The following is a 17,528-nucleotide window of genomic DNA, read 5'->3' as shown; positions in this document are numbered from 1 at the left end:
GCGCCGCCGCGCTTCCCAAGCGGCGCACTATCCAGTGCGCCACCGGGCCGGCCCCAGTAATGACATTTTTAGTTATTCTGCATTTAAAAAGAATCACCAAGCTTATGTGGCTAACATCCTTTATTTTAGGCAAATCCTTTTAAAAATTAAAACCTAGTCTGTATGTGGGATCCGAACCCTCGGACGGGAGCGCCGCCGCGCTTCCCAAGCGGCGCACCATCCAGTGCGCCACCGGGCCGGCCCCGAATTTTTTTTTTTTCTCAAAAGGAACATTTGCTTTATGAAGAGACTTATCCTTGGAGTATTTTTAATATACTATGGTAACATTAAAATATAATTTAAATTTTCAGTATAAAGCATGAATTGAGAGAATTTTTTTTTTTTCTCAAAAGGAACATTTGCTTTATGAAGAGACTTATCCTTGGAGTATTTTTAATATACTATGGTTTTTTTTTAAGTACCCTGCAGGTCCTTTTGAAAGCCACTCTAATTGCTGCCTGGAGTAGGCTTGCCATTGTCATGGAAAAATTATAAAGAATTGCTGCATCCAATGTATGAAATCCTCAAGTTTCCAAAAGTCTTTTCAGAATCTACACAAAAGCTTTGATCTTCCTCTGTATTTTCTTGAGTTAAGCAGCTGTTAAAAGTCCCATATTCAGGGTGATTTCTTTAGCTTATCCAATTTTGGTTTTTTTAGAATTTTAAAAATTATAATAGTATTTTATTTTCATGTCTTTTCAGCCATATTACACTCTAAACTTTTTTGAACCATCTTGGGGATCAAAGTAATATTGATCAGTAGAAGGAAAATGAATTTCAAATTACAAACTACTAACTTACTGAAAGTTTTAGAGTAAAGTCCTTGGCAGGTTGGGGGATTCTATTCTGGTCTTGCTTACTGTAATACCTCCATAAAATGGAAATGGAAATGTGAAACAATGTCTATAAATAAAGGTAAACATTATTCACTCATTTATGAATAGTGTTTCAAATATGGATGCTGAGTTTTATGTATTTCTGACAAAAAGATATGCCAAGTTAGGTAGAAGCACTACTCTTTATAAATTACCATTCACATTCTTTTTTTCAATTTGATGGATGGTTTTATTGTCCTGAATTCATTTTTTCTTTCTTCAGAGGACGTACTGAGTAAAGACGCTGGGGAATGTGCAATATGCCTTGAAGAATTGCAGCAGGGAGATACTATAGCACGACTGCCTTGTCTATGCATATATCATAAAGGGTAAGTTTATTTTTATGTTAATCAGGTTGATATTAGAATAGAATATTGTTCTCACATTTCCAAACATTGTAATTATGTTACTGGACGGCAGTTCCAGGTTCTTGGTCAAACTGTGAAGGAGAACCTTTTATGGGACCTAGGGAAATCCTCAAAGCAGTGACTACCTGTTCAGTGAAAAAAGGAAGAGGGACTGACAGATGGAACATTCAAATAATAGGGCTTTATTGTAAAGTGAAAGAGTATGTGCAGAAGGGTGTGCAGGCAACCTCAGGAGTGAGGAATGCCCCTGGATTCTTCAGGAGAGGGTTTATGGTTTTTTTCTGTATCCTAACTAAGAGGAGGAATATTTGGCCGTGGGGGAGGATCTACGGTAATTAAGGCCTAATAGGCTGATGCAAGGTTGCATTAGTTTCCTGTCATGCACCCCTGAGTTTCTGAAGTTTTTGGTAATGCACAGTGGAGTTACTTTTCCCTTAACTTTGTTCTTTCCAGTCTAGCATCACAGGTAGAAGGTCGTATAGTGGTTGTCTGCATTTTTGTTCTTTCTAGTGTGCAGGTGCTGTGGTTTTGGTAAACCGCAAAGTTCCAGGTATAGCATGCTGATTGGTAGGGTGGTTAAGCTGCTGCCAGCTGGTTATGGGTTCATTAACTGCCAGTCAGGCAGCTTGGGCCAATCCAGTCTGAATATCTATGAGCAGCCTCCCTAGGGTATGTCCCTATTCTGTCCTGCCTCAGTTTAATCTTCATCGAAGCCTCCCCACACACACTTCTTTAAAAACAATGGCCTTTTCCCCCTGCCAATACTAAGCTTGAATCCACATCTGTTTGTACCTAAAGGCTACCATTTTTTAAGCATTTACTTTGACCCAAGTATAGCTTCTTAAATAGGTTATCTCATGTAAGCCTTGTAACCACTTCATTTTACAGCTGGGGAAACAAGCCAAAAGACAGTAGGGAATTTCTCCACAGTTACATGGCTAGTAAATAGGAGAGCTGAGATTCCAGCAGATTTGGAATCTGCTTGACTCCAAAGCCCATCTAGTTTTTCTCACATGGTCTTCTTGCTTTCAACAATAGAGGGAAATTTTTTAAGTTAAAAAAAAATTAAGGTAACTACAAAAAGAATAAAAACTATAACCTTCAAACCAATGAAAGGAGTAAAGTAGAATTTTACTTGAAGGTGTGGGGGTGGGGAAAAGCATAGAGAAAATAGAGTAAATAATATAAAATTAGGAGTCAAAACAAATCAAACATGTCAATAATTATAATAAATGTATATAGAACAAACTTAGTTGAAAAACAGATTGAAAGATTGTGATATGTTGATAAGCAACACACTTAAAAGGATATAGGAAAATATGAAAGTAAAAGCATAGAAAACTATATTCAAGCAAATACTAACTAAAAGACTACTGACAAAACAAAACTAATATCAAAGCAAACTTTACAGCAAAAAAGCATTATTAGAGATAAATAGAGTTATTATATAATGATAAAAATATATAAATTTTATTTTTTGTTCTTAATAACTTAGTCTCAAAATAAAATATTTTAAAAACTGTCAGGAGAAATGGACAAATCTATTATCATAATAGGAAACTGCAACACACCTCTCATTGAGTCAAGTAGACATGCCCAAAAAATCAGTCAAGACCTAGAAAAATTGAGCAGTGCAGTTAACAAGTTTGATCTCATGGCTATGTGTGTGTGTATCTGCACCCAGCAATTAGAGAATAAATTTTCTTTTCAAGCACACATGGAGTATTATAGAAATTGATCATATTCTACCCCATAAAGAAAGTCTCAGCAAACTATAAAGAATTGGTACCATACAGAACGCTGTTCTCTGATCACTCTTAGACATCAGTAATAAAAAGATAAATAATCTTCACATATACTTCTAAATAACTTGTGGATCAAAGAAATCATAATGGACCTTACAAAATACTTGGAACTGAATAATAATGAGAAGTTTTTGACATGTACATAGAGTAAACAGGTCAAAACTTCCTTGAAAGGCTGGTGTTAGAATGGAAAGAAAGGCTAGAAATCAATAAGCCAAGTTTCTTAAGAAATTAGAAAAGGAACAGCAGAATAAACACAAAGGAAATAGAAAGAAAAACATAAAGACCAGAGAAGAAAATAATGAAGTGAAAAAATGACACACTATAGTAGAAACCAACAAAGGCAAAAGTTGGTTCTCTGAAAAGACTAATAACTGGATTATTTCTAGAAGGAAAAAATAAGCAGTAGAGGAATAAAAAGAGACACATGACTTCAGACACAGCAGAAATTTAAAATAATTGGAAAATTCTGTGAAAACATTATACTCTTGAATTTAAAAATTTAAACAAAATGGACAGTTTCCTTAAAAGTATAATTTTGTCAAAGATGATTCAAAAAGAGGGCTGGCTGGTTAGCTCAGTTGGGTAGAGCACAGTGTTATAACACCAAGGTCAAGAGTTCAGATCCATGAACTGACAAGCCACCAAAAAAAAAATCAAAAAGAAATAGAAAACTTGAATCAACTAATAACTATTATAAGCAGTTAAGACTTAAACCTGCAAAACAATGTAAAAAAAGAAAGAAAGAAAAGAAAAGAAAACCCTGAAAAACAGGCCTGCAGAGACAGTTTGATGAGTTCTACAGGATATCCAAAGAACACCATGTTATCAATCTTAAATTCTTCCCCAAAGTTGAAAAAGATGGAAGGATCCCTTATTTATTTTATGAGAACGGTATAAACTGATCCCAAACTCAAAGACAGTACAAGAAAGCAAATTAGAAGGCACTCACATTTATGAACATACATGCAAAAATTCAAAAACATATTAGAAAACCAAATTCAATGATATATATCTAAAATAATGCTTCATGACCAAATTGGATTTATGCTAGGAATGCAAAGATATCATAAGATTAAAAAATTTATATATGTAATTTACCACATTAAAAAATTAAAGGAGAAAGACCATGAGCTCAATAAATGTGAGAAAGCTTTCAGTAAAGTTCTATATTTTCATATTAATGATTTTAAAACAAAAGCTAAGAATAAAATTAGATAAATTATTAAAATTAATGATTTTATAAAGCAGGGTTGCCAGATATGATATTAACATGGAAATCAATTGCATTCATATCCCACTAAGAAAAAAGAAAATACCACTTTTCAAAAGGTAAGAAAATTAGTGGCAACAAAAACTACAAGGTCTGTAAGATACATTAGGAATAAATTCTACAAAAGGTATGCAAGACTTTCCTTTAGAGAAATTTTAAAACTCTACTGAAAAATTTTATAGGAATCTAAAATAAATGTGGAGAAGGTATATCACACTGTAGATAGGAAGACTCAGTGTCAAAGATTTAATTTCACCCCAGATCTGTATAGTTAATACTACCTCAGTCAAATGTCAACTTTTTTTTTTAATGTAACTTGACAAGTTGATTCTAAAAATACACATGGACCAAAGAATGAAGGGTGAAAGATAGTCAAGACACTCATGAAGAACAGCACTGTGTTGATGGGACTTGTCCTGTACAAGTTTACTGTAAGACTATATTAATTAAGGCAGTGTGGAAATGGCACAGGTGAGCCAATGCAACACAGTGGAATCCATCAACATTCATGCCCACGTGGAAAGACATCATATAGCATGGAGGTTAAGAGTATAGGCTCTGGGCCGGCCCGGTGGCGCACTGCTACAGTGCGCTCCGCTTGGGAGCGCGGCGGCGCTCCCGCCGAGGGTTCGGATCCCACATACAGACCAGTTCCCGCTCACTGGCTGAGCGAGGTGCGGGCGCAGCACCGAGGGTTGCGATCCGTTGCCGGACACGAAAAAAGACAAAAAGGAAAAAAAAAAAAAAAAGAGTATAGGCTCTGGGCCGGCCCGGTGGCGCACTGCTACAGTGCGCTCCGCTTGGGAGCGCGGCGGCGCTCCCGCCGAGGGTTCGGATCCCACATACAGACCAGTTCCCGCTCACTGGCTGAGCGAGGTGCGGGCGCAGCACCGAGGGTTGCGATCCGTTGCCGGACACGAAAAAAGACAAAAAGGAAAAAAAAAAAAAGAGTATAGGCTCTGGAGTCAGGACTCCCAAGATTTAAATCCCAGCCCCTCTACTAATTCTCTAGGATCTCTGTCAAGTTACTTAGTTTTTCTCTCAATCTGTACGATGAATCAGTAACACCAACTTCATAGAGTTATGAGGGTTTGAATTAGTTAAGTTTTGGGAAGTGCTGGCACATAATAGATGCTAAATAAACGTTGAATAAAAGGAAAAAATTGATTTTTCATAAATTGTACTACAGTGTAATAGACAAAGAATGAACTGTTCAATAAATGATACTGGGATCCATTGGTTACTGATATGGTAAAACAGCTGAATCTTCTATCTTACATTTGAAATAAAAATCAATTCTAAATACCTAAATAACTGCCTATGAAATTCAAAATCTAAAGTGGGGGAAAGAATATAGGGAAAAGTTTCTGACCTCTTAGTAAAGAATTATTTTTTGTCTAATAAACCCCCCACCCCTAACTTAAAAGAAAAATTGGTAAATTTAACTGTATTAAAACTTAAACTTATTTGCATTACAACACTGCAAAAAAGTGAAAAACTAGACCTTAGACTGTGAGAGTGTTTTTCAGTGTTCTCCTTCAGTGACTTTCTGTAATTCAGTTAACTCATTGTAATTGGTAAATGAAAGAGTGATGACTGTATAATGACGTGATCTCATTGGTTCAGGCATAATATTTCCCAGCACATTAATGTTCTACTCCATCAAGTAACAGCAGGTGAAAGCATATGTGGAGCTAGAGCTGGGTCTGGAGCTCACAGACCCCTTGAGCCCATTCACAAACCCTTCACACGCAGGTCTGTGAGCTACGTAACCGGCAAAAAGGTCCTTGGAGCCTTGGTTGAAGAAGGAATAGTCTTTATTCAGCATACACATCTAGGAGCTAGGCAGTACAAAGGAGAAACTCAGAAACTCAACCACTACCAGCAAGGTCCAAAGAAAAACTGAAACTGAGCAGCTGCCAGCAGAGTAAACATGCTCTGTTGTTAGATGGGAGCTCTCTGCGCCAGCCTGCTTCACAAACTGCAGAACACACAAAAGCAATTAACTAGAAAGATACTTGGGTGTGCACATGCATACTAACTCCACCCACACAACTTGTTTACAAGAAATGTGCTGCTCGACCCTCCAGCCAGACCTGAGCCAGGGAGCCTGACTAAACTATCCTATTTTCCCCACAGCATATATGCTAATACAGCACTTGACGAATACCCATCCCCCCATGCTCTTGCTTGTGGTTCAGTTAGGACAAGGGCTTCATTTTAGAACTGCTTGTGTCACAGTTCTCATGTGCTGCACACTGGTTTTTGTCTCCATGATCCAGCAGTTTCAATCCTTCCTTAGTCTTTTTTCTGTGAAGCTGACTTCACTGTTTTTAAAAAACATCCTATATTTAAAGTAGTATTCAATAAACACATCTTTGTTCTGGTTACAAAATTGTGTTGAGTGGTCTGCCTCTAACCTGATTTTTTTCACCATAAGCCTTGTTGTATTTAGTTTACAATTTTGTGGAAACCAAGGTTTATCAAAAACATGTATGTTATTTTATAGCTGAAATACCTCAATAATAGCTTCCTACAGATCTATAAGAATGAGATAAAACAAAATAGAAAATTTGGCAAAAATTAACAGTCAATTCTGAGTAATAACTGTGCGCGTTACATATTCTAGAACTAAGCAACTCCACTCCTAGGTGTATACCATTGACAAATTCTTGATCATTTGCTTTAAGACAGTAGCTACTACCCAAAGTGCAGGTCTGGAGGAGGTAAAGAAATTATGCCAGAGTGTAAATCAACACAGTGCTTCCTTCATTGAAAAAGTCTTGCTGTGGGCCGGCCCGTGGCTCACTCGGTAGAGTGCGGTGCTAATAACACCAAGGCCCCGGGTTCGGATCCCACATAGGGATGGCCGGTTCGCTCACTGGCTGAGCGTGGTGCTGACAACACCAAGTCAAGGGTTAAGATCCCCTTACCGGTCATCTTTTAAAAAAAAAAAAAAAGAAAGAAAAAGTCTTGCTGTAATTATAAATAAGTCAGTCAATCAAAGCAGTGTGATTAGTGATGGAATTAATTTATATTCAGGTGCAAGCCTCTTTCTAAAAGAATGTTGATAGGATCACTGAAAATGTCCATCATTAAAAGAATGGTTATATAAATTATGGTATACTTATATAATGGAAAACTATATACAATGAAAGTGTGAAGATGAGGGCCTTACTTATTGCAAATCTCAAACAAATTGAGTGAAAAAAGCAAGTTAGAAAAACACATTTATGAGAAAAGCAAGTCAGAAATAGCATAATGCTATTTATGGTAGCATTTATATAAAATTTTAAACATGGAAGCAGTACTATATTTTATTTTAGAATACACACATAGATAGTGATAGAGTAAGAAAATGGCTAAGAAAAAGCACTAAATTTTGGATAGTGATTTCCTGCTGGAGCTGGAGGAAGGGAATATAATATTTTAAATAACTAATTTATATGGTTTAGAATGGAACATGTATGTACTGATAGCAATTTATGTGAAAAGGACCTGAGATTTTAAATGATTGCTTTCTCATGATGAGACAAAATTACATGGTTGTAAAATAAGAAATACCCATTTTAGATCACATAGGTATAATTCAGATGTACTGTGAATTGTTAACACATCTGGAGTATTTTGTTCAGTTCTCAATACTTTAAGAGGTATTCTTTTTTTTTTTTTTCCTTTTTGTCTTTTTTCATGACCGGTAACGGGATCGCAACCCTCGGTGTCGCGCCCGTACCGCGACCGGCAACAGGATCGCAACCCTTGGTGTCACGCCCGCACCGCGCTCAACCAGTGAGCGGACTGGTCTCTATATGGGATCCGAACCCTCTGCGGGAGCGCCTCTGCATTCCCAAGCACCGCACTCTACCGAGTGTGCCACGGGGCCGGCCCTTTTTGTCCTTTTTGAGACCGGCTTCACCACGCTCAGCCAGTGAGCACTATGAGCGCACCGGCCATCCCTATATAGGATCCGAACCCACACTCTCCCGAGTGTGCCACGGGCTCGGCCCAAGAGGTATTCTTAAAAAAGAGTAGAGTAGACCAAAGGATTTCTAGAGCCAAGTGGTAGAGACCAGGCTGAAAATAATGTCATAAGCCACATTGCGGATGTATTTAGAGAATAAAAGTCTTCATGGCAACAGAAACTGTTTTAGGTATTTGAAAGGACATTTGGATGAGGTACTTTATCTTTTTTCTTTTTAATTTCATCTGTCATTTTCACTATCAAACGTTCAACCTGTCAGGATATGGGAATGATAAAATACTAATTTCACCCTTCAGCATATTAGCTAAACCTTCTAGTTTTGTGGCATATGTAAATTTGACATGTGTCACCAATGAAAATGTTGAGCAGTTTGAATCCTGCTTGGGTAACTTACTAGCTCTTGGATAAGTTAGCTTAACCTTTCAAGACCTTGATTTTTATTATGTTGCACAGTATTATGAAATAGAACTTTCTACTGTGATGGAAATGTATGTCTTTGCTATTCAGTAGAGTAGCCATTAACCATGTTGCTGTTGAGCACTTGAAGTATGACTAGTGTGACTGAGGAACTGGATTTTTTCTTTTATTTAATCTTAATAATTTTATCAGTTGGCGATTTTAAACTTAAATAACCACTGTGGTTCTTGGCTACTGTACTGAACAGTACAGATCTAAAGAGAGTATAGTAATATGCAATCTAATATTTAACTTCTAATAAAATCAGATCATGAAATATTTTGTAAATGCAAATGGATGATGCTATATTTATTTGTGTGTATATGTATTGAAGGGTGGAATCGAATTAAAAATAAATATTTAATGATCATATATAAATATGGTCTTTTAAAATGTCATGCAATATTGTCAAAGATTAAAATTTTAAATGTTATGCAATATTGTCAATGATTAAATTTTAAAATTTATCAATGTTTTGATTACATTGATAGGTGACATGAACAAGTTGATATGTGCATAAATGAATAACTTTTCTGAAAAGGCATATCTATCCAAATTTGTCATTTAATTTTGAATGTTGGTAAAGTGGTAGGTAGTTCTTTAGATTGCTTTTGAGAATAGTTGTTCTGTTTGAACTTTAAAGTACTTTATAGCACAATTTTGCAAAGATTTTTTTCCTTAATGGCTTAGAATAATCAAAATATAATAAACATATTCTTTTAGTTATATATGTATTCTTAATGGTCACTAAAAATACTGATTTTTTTTTCTGCAGATATGTTAAAGTCAGGAAGTGAGCATTTTATTAAGACTGTCATAATATAAATAAACATAAGCATTTCATTTTTCTTGTTTTGTTTTTTTCTAGCTGCATAGATGAATGGTTTGAAGTAAATAGATCTTGCCCTGAGCACCCTTCAGATTAAGCATCAGATTCCAGTTTTATAGGTAATTTTCTCTTTTTTGTTTTAATTACTTTTTACAGTATTATCCTGAATTACACATTCTCAGCCATCATTTTTATTCATTCATATTCATTCATGTATTCATTGAGGTGCACGTGTGTGTGTGTGTTCTTATGTACCAGATACTTTGGGTGTGTGTGTGTGTGTGTGTGTGTGTGTGTGTGTGTGTGTGTGTGTTCGTTCCTGTGTACCAGATATTTTGATAGGCTACTGAATAGGAAACTTATAAAGTACATTAAAAACAACATAATTGATTTCTGGATAGAGTCATATGTTGAGTAACTGCTACATTCTTGGTACTTTAGAACACATTCACTTATTTAATTTTTGTTTAATAATGAAAAAAAACCCATGAAGTACATATCTTGATCCCATTTTTCCAGTGAGAAACCTGAAGGTCGTAGTAGTTAAGTTCCATGACTTTAAGAAAAAAGTTGTACCATACTCATCAAGCTGTTAAATGCAAACAACTTTCGTATATCAATCATAGCTCAATAAAGTGATTTAAGGAAAAAAAAAGTTCCACCAAGTGTGCAAGGTTATGCAGTTAGCAAATGGGATCAAATTCCATACTCTTGTCCACAACCTTATAGGTATGTTCTTAAGTAATGTAATATACTGTAATTCTAATCATTTAGCATTATTATGTGCCAGGCATTTTCTAAGCATTTTACATCTATTGATAACTCATTTCTTTTTTATAACAATCCTTTGAGCTCCGTACTATTACTATCCCTATTATATGCAGATGAAGAAATTAAGTATAGAGTTTAAGAAACTTGACTTGTCAAGGTCACATAGCTAGTTTGTTGGTGGAGATGGGATTTGAACTCAGGCATTCTGGCTTCAAAGAGTATGTTCTTAGCAATTTTGCTGTTATTAGGTAGGAACATTTTCTTCGGAAATTTGTGTAATGGTCCATTCATGCAATTAAATGATTCACCTTTGTATCCTCAGTGTGTAATAAAGTGTCTGTCTATATAGTAGGCCAAAAAATTTTTTTAAAAAACCAAATGAAGAATTAGTTTTGCTGTGCTGACTTAGCTTTTTCATGGTTCTGCATTAACTGAGGATGTTCAGTGAATTGAATGATAACCTTACTTGGGTATTGCTTTTATTCCATATTTCATTAAGTAAATTAAATGGCATCATTTAGCTCTGAAAAAGTAAAGGTTAACTTAATTGCTATCTTTAAATATACGAAAAGTTTTTATGGGAAGACTTGCAGAAATGACATATAAAGCATTGGATTCTTACATAAAAGTAAAACATTTTAGCTAATCTTGGAATTGTTTCAGAAGGAGTTGGAACCTCTATTTTCAGAGACTCATGACCATAACAGACAGCAGTCTTTTCTGAATGGCTTGAGATTGCAGGCAGGGGACTAGAGCAGTTGGTGTTCTGAGGTCTAGTCCTGTGCTGTTCCCCCATTTGCATTTATTTCAACAACTCCTGCTCTTAAAATTGAAGATGTTGGTCCTCAGGTAATAAACACACTCAAGGAATTCTGTTGCTCTGTTTATGAGGATAATTTAAGAGTAGCAGATTAGAGTATTGACAAAGGAGATTTAAGGTAACTTGATAGCAGCCGTAGCAACTGAAACAAGAACTGCAAGTGAGACCTCTGTCATAATATTAAGGCTGGGCATGTCAAATGTGAAAGCCTCTACTAGAAAAGACTATCAGCTTTTGAATGTTTTACTGTGAACTTAGATCATACCTTGACACATTTAAAATGTGAATTGGTATAAGATTTCTGGGTAAAGGAAGTGTAGTGATAGAGTAGTATTTTGAGTATATGTGCACGTATGTTTTTATTTCACTATGAAAAAGACTTTTTCAAGAGGAGGGTGCTTTTTTTTTTTTTTCCAAAAGATGACTGGTAAGGGGATCTCAACCCTTGGCTTGTTGTCAGCACCACGCTCAGCCAGTGAGCCAACCGGCCATCCCTATATAGGATCTGAACCAGTGGCCTTGGTGTTATCAGCACCAAGTGAGCCACGGGCCGGCCCCAAGAGGAGGATGCTTTAGAATGCTTTCAGTGTCACCTTGTGTCTGGGCCAATAAAGTAGAACTATGGCTAAAATTATAGAAGCATTTTAAGAGACATACTGAAAACCAATGCTAATAAAATGAAATTTTTATCTTTAAGCATCACTGATTCAAAACTTTTGAGCACTGACATGATGCTCAAAGGAAATGCTTTTTGGAATGTTTCAGATTTCGGATTTTTGGATTGGGGATGCTCAAGTCAGTATGTATTCTGCACATATTCCAAAATTTGAAAAAATCTGAAATCCAGAACATTTCTGTTCCCAAACATTTAGGATATGGGATATTCAACCTGTAGTTTACACACCAAAGTAATATGTTTAAATTTTTTATAGGTAAAATTTGTCATTTTAGAGTCTGTCTTAGTGCATTTGGGTGGCTATAACAGAATACCTTGGACACATAATTTATAAACAACAGAGATTTATTCTTCACACTTCTGGAAGCTGGGAAGTCCAAGATCAAGGCTCCAGCTAATTCAGTTTCTTGTGAGGGCTCGTTCATCATTTATGGCACCTTCTATGTGTGTCGGTGGCAGAAGAACAGACTCCCTTCAAGCCTCTTTTATAAGGACACTAATCCCATTTATGAAGCCTCCCAGAGTCCCCACCTCTTAATACTATTGCACTGGAGATGAGGTTTCAACACGTGAATTTGGGGGGAACACAAACATTAACCCATAGTAGAGTTGATAAACAAGTTTTTGTGTGAAGTGAAATTGTATGGTATGAAATTTTTTTTTCATGGTCTAATCAGCTAAATTTTTCCTTTAGTGTCACAGTGAGTTTATGGGATATATGGAACATGCGTCTTATCTCATAGTTAAAATGCACATTCTGTTGGTTTTAAACAGAATTTCCATTTCTTTGTGTTAAGTATTAATATTATCTTTGTATTTTTTTGTATGTAGAAACTGAGTTGGAACCTACTACATGGAGTGGGTTGAACTGTCTAGTCAGCTGCCTATAGAAATCTGAACCCTATTCTATTTCTATGCGTCTTGAGTTATTTTTAAAAATTTATAAACATGGAATATCTTAACTCTTTCTTATTTTTGCTTCTGTTCTGACTACTCTTATTTGTCAAATTATAAATTTTCTCTTTCTCTTTGCTGTCCTAGATTTAAAGTGTATGGGTTTGAAGATTTAGTGTTGCTAAAACATTTTTTTAAAAGGTGATAGGTAATGCCCCTGAAAAAAAAAAAAATAAAATAAATAAAAGGTGATAGGTAGCAATAAAGCCCAGTCTTTCTGATATCCTTCAGCATAAGAGTTTAATAATCAACCCAAAGTAGGGATATATGAATATCTGAGGGCTTAATTAGTTAAGAAATTGTTTACTATTTTTATTTTGGAGTTTTTAGTTATTTAGGGAGGTATTAAAAAGTTAAGTATGTGTGCGTATGTGTTCTTTACTCTGGTGCAGTCTCCATTGTTGAAAGGGAATAACTCATTTTTTTGTGTGTGTGTGATTATTTTAAGCTTTAATTGGTCCTTCTGTGTTTTGTTCCATTCTTCTGTAGAACATAATTTTATGAGTTTTTGGAATAGTAAGGGTATGAAAATTTATAGCAACTATAACAATGTTCATGGGATTTTGATTTGTATTATTATTTTGAGCCATTGCTTAAACTAAATTTACCTTTTTTTACACAGGTTTTCTTGTCTTTTCAAGATGCTTGAAAAACCAAGAGAATATGAGGCTCTGTCTCTGGAAAAACAAAAACGTAGAAATACTCAGAAATCTGAGTTCTGTGAGTCTTGGTAATACAGAGATGGACAATCATACAGAAAAAAAGTCCTGCTGAAGAAAGGACAATTCCCACAGAATTCAGTGTACCAAACATGCATATAAAGGACACACAGGGATTTTGAAAATGCTGCACATCCCTTAATAGTCATCTACATAGGTAATACTGATAAACATTTTGTATTCATACGCCAAAGTTAACTGATTTAAAAGTTGATTTACTTTTTATTAAGTTCTCTAGAGCTGTGCAAGTTGTGTTTTGATTTGTTTCATTTTGTTAGTTTGGGGTCTCTTTATTTTCCCCAACATAATGTTTATGCATTCACGTATTCTTAAATTGAAAACTACATAATTTACTTTTTGTAAATTAAAGTCTTAAATGTGAAACCAAGAAATGTAATCAAGCAGTAAAACATTCTCTGAATGTAGACCATGATCTCAAGTTCTTCCATTCCCCCTTCTCCCTGCAAGAGTGGAAACTAGACTTCTACATAGGAAAGCTAAAATATGTTAATATTTTTAAATTAAAGGTTTAATATCAGAATGCAGTCCAAAGGGTAAATCAGGTTACATAATTACCTTTCATTTAAGTATAGAATTGTCCACTGAATTGCAATTTATTAAATATATTGTTTATTCTAAATAAAACTGCTCAACCATTAATCAGCAATGAATCATCTTGCAGCTATGCAAATTTTTTAAAGATACAAATTATCAATTTTAAGTGCTGCCAGCTACAATAACTTTGTTTTAACGGGTATTTTTTGTTTACTCTTTTCATGTAATTATTTTTATTATGCTTTGCATCTCCAGGCAGTTTTCCCACATTTGGGTAAAATGTTTAGCAGGTTATAAACTTAATAACTTGTGAAAAGGGTAAAATAATTTTTTTTGGAGAGGAACTTGGAATAATTTGAGAGATATTTTATATATTTTTAAAAATCAGAATTTAATTGGGATGCCAGATTTATAGCAATTTGCATCTTTAATTTTCCAGATAATCTGGAGGTTAGCCTTTGATAAATGATTTTTTACAGCAAATATGAAGATTTTGTTAATTTATAATTTATTAATGTGTCATTACTGTAATTGAAAATGTTGTAGAGATTTTTAAATTCAGTCTTGTGTAGAAATAAATGTATTAAGCAAAATTATGTCATTAAATATTTCCATAAAATACATCTGAATGGATAAAAAGAAGAAAGCTATCAGGGCTACAATAGTGAATGTCTTTTTTTTTTTTTTTAAATATCAAAATTACCTGTAAGTAGATTTTGTGTTTTCAACATAGGGAAAATGTTATCAGTGAATATGTAAGCAGTGCACTTTACTTAGTATAATTGAAAATTGCATTATACTGTTTTCTTATTTTAATTTTTCTTTAATGTATTTAAGTATTTGCTTTTTTATTTAACCTTGCTACTCTATTCTTCTCTAAATTTTTTTTCCCTACTCTACTGCTTCTGTTTCATATTTTTTAAAAGGACAAGTACAGGAGCAACTGCTGCTATCCAGAGAAATTTGTGTATTATAAATAATTAAAAGAGTTTTAAATTGCTTTATGTGTGATTCTAAGCCAGATAGCATTTTCCCTAAAGTTATGCTGTGAAATGCCTTTCGTTATGCTGCAATTGCTGAAAGAATCCAAACCTCCCTCCATTGTGACAGTTGACAGCACAGACTCATAGGTGCTTTTTCACCAGTTATGGAAAATATTCTTCCCTCAAGGGAAACTTTCTTCTTTAAATTTTTTCTGTTATCATAAAATCTTAATTTGAATCCATTTTATTTTGCATTTTCAGTTTTGTAAGCTTTCACACCCTTACCCTCATCCATCCCCCACCCGCCAAACCTCTTAGAATGTGAATAATTGATTTGTTTTTTACTACTGGTGTATTGTTAAGAATTATTCTGTCGTTTTCCATTCTTAAAGGAAGAACTTTATTATAGCTGTGGTAATTACTGTATATTCTCCTGGAAGTTGATTTTCTGATATAGTTTACTTGTTAACTTTAAATTTTAAACTATATTGATTTAAGTTCATTTTTTCTTCTTTATCCTATACCATATCCTTATTAATTCAGCCTCTGTGAAAGGTTTTGTGCTGTAGCTGCTGCAATAGAAGCTTCTGTGGTTTTAAAGGAAGTTCAGTGTTAGTCAGTGTCAAGTGCTACTTGATTATTATATTTGTCTAGAACAGTATTTACTTCAAATATCTTTATAGCAATCTTTTTTGTTAATATTTACAGAAGTTGACATTTTTACTTTGAATTCAGTCTCTATCAATGACTTCCTAAAAAGGAAAATTTAGAAATTGAAAAAAAACATGTTTGTAAAGCCCAAATGCTCCATTTTATTTAAAATCAAAGTTGTTATTCTGGAAAATATTATAAGTAATATTCTACATAATGTCACTTATAATACCTATAAGTACAGACACTGAATAGCATAAGTAGGACATAAAATCACTTTAGATATTTTAAATATTTTGCCGAATCTACTGATAACTAAATATTATGGGGACAGAATAAAGATTGAAAGCCTAGGTTATCAGTTGGTTTATAGCTTTCTGGAATCTTTGTAAATACTTGTCTTCAAATAGATCACATGTACATATATAGAAAGCAGTATGTTCTGAAATTTCATTTTAGTGCCACTCTTCTTCCATCGTGGATTTATTGCCAATTTTGACTCATCTTACTTTGATCTGGCTTTTTTTCCCCTTGCCAGAATGTTTAAGACAAAGTAAAACTGTTGTCTTATTTTCAGCTTTTTGCCAGAGAAATAGACTAAGCATAGTCTCATATATGTTTCTCAGACCACACATCAGATTATAGATTGTGTTTTAAGAGCAGTGTTTGTGATTGAAATATAAAAATGGTTTCTATAACTGATTTTTTGTTATAGCAGAAGCATTAAAAAAAGTCATGTTGCATAATATGTAGGTTTTGTTTTCTTAATACAAGTCTTAAGTTTCTTTTAAATGATACACAGTTATGTCAGTTCTCACCCAGTAGACACTTCACAAGAATGTACCCCCAAATGACTGAGGACCACCCTCAGCATTTCTGCAGTATGTATTTCAAAGATCTGAGTTTGAGTGAATTAATGAAAATGCCAGATTCCTTTACAAAGCTTATTTGACTCTCAGCTGTGTTTCTGGGTATAATGAAGTTTAAGAGCAATCATTTAAATTAATATCTTATAGCAAGATGTAGGGATAATCCTTTAAATGAAAAAGAGTGTAAATTAATATCTTATAGCAAGATGTAGGGATATTCCTTTAAATGAAAAAGACTGTAAATTTGATGTAAATATTACCTAATATTATGTACTAACTTGGAGTGTGGGAGGTGGGAATTTTAATAATAAGCTACATTTGAACAAAGCATGAAACTCTTTTAAAATTCAAGAATAATCAAACTTATCATCTAATTGACATCTACACTATGCATTTATAATAATATTTAAATGTTATTCTTTCACATGGAAGTTTCCATATAAATCAGATTATCAAGAACTACGTAAACTACATAGAGGTAAATGGTGCTTATTAAATATGAGTACAGTTTTTTAGTTGCTGGAAGTCTTCTAGTTCATTTGGGCCAGTTTCTTGTGATTTTGATTTATGCTGAGGTGAACTCACTGTATATTGACAGTGAGGGTTAAATGTATAGTGCCCCTTCCTCATTCATTGCTCCTTGCTCTTATACAGGTATTTTAGTTTAAAAAAAAAAAAATTCCAGCATGCCAATATTTTGTCTTTGGCCCAGTCCTCCTTTTTTTCTTTTTGAGGTGTGTACCTTACAATTTTTTTCTTTGCTATGTTGTGAATAACAGTAAATATATCTCTTTCATTGTTTACTTTTTTATTTCTACCCATATCTTTTCATTCTAAACTAAATTGCTGGAAATTGGTTTTCCTTAGAGAAAATTGGTACTTGGTATACTCCTCCTAGTAGTG

The 17,528-nt window shown here is 34.3% G+C and overlaps 1 protein-coding gene across 1 annotated transcript in view; it reads left to right on the top strand.

Annotated features, from left to right (window-relative positions):
* The window catches only part of ZNRF2 (zinc and ring finger 2), a 40,671-nt gene extending 25,956 nt beyond the window's left edge, over nucleotides 1–14,715 (top strand). The window contains exons 2-4 of the mRNA XM_008579117.1: nucleotides 1,138–1,243; nucleotides 9,667–9,746; nucleotides 13,471–14,715. Of these exons, the coding sequence (XP_008577339.1) occupies nucleotides 1,138–1,243; nucleotides 9,667–9,724 (164 nt within the window). The 3' untranslated portion in view covers nucleotides 9,725–9,746; nucleotides 13,471–14,715. The remainder of the gene's footprint in view (nucleotides 1–1,137; nucleotides 1,244–9,666; nucleotides 9,747–13,470) is intronic.
* Nucleotides 14,716–17,528: the final 2,813 nt, after the last annotated feature.

This window comes from Galeopterus variegatus, unplaced genomic scaffold (assembly GCF_000696425.1).
Source record: "Galeopterus variegatus unplaced genomic scaffold, G_variegatus-3.0.2 Scaffold1815, whole genome shotgun sequence".
Lineage (NCBI taxonomy): Eukaryota > Metazoa > Chordata > Mammalia > Dermoptera > Cynocephalidae > Galeopterus > Galeopterus variegatus.
Note: the sequence above shows the minus strand (reverse complement) of the source record. Positions and strands in the feature narration are given on the sequence as shown.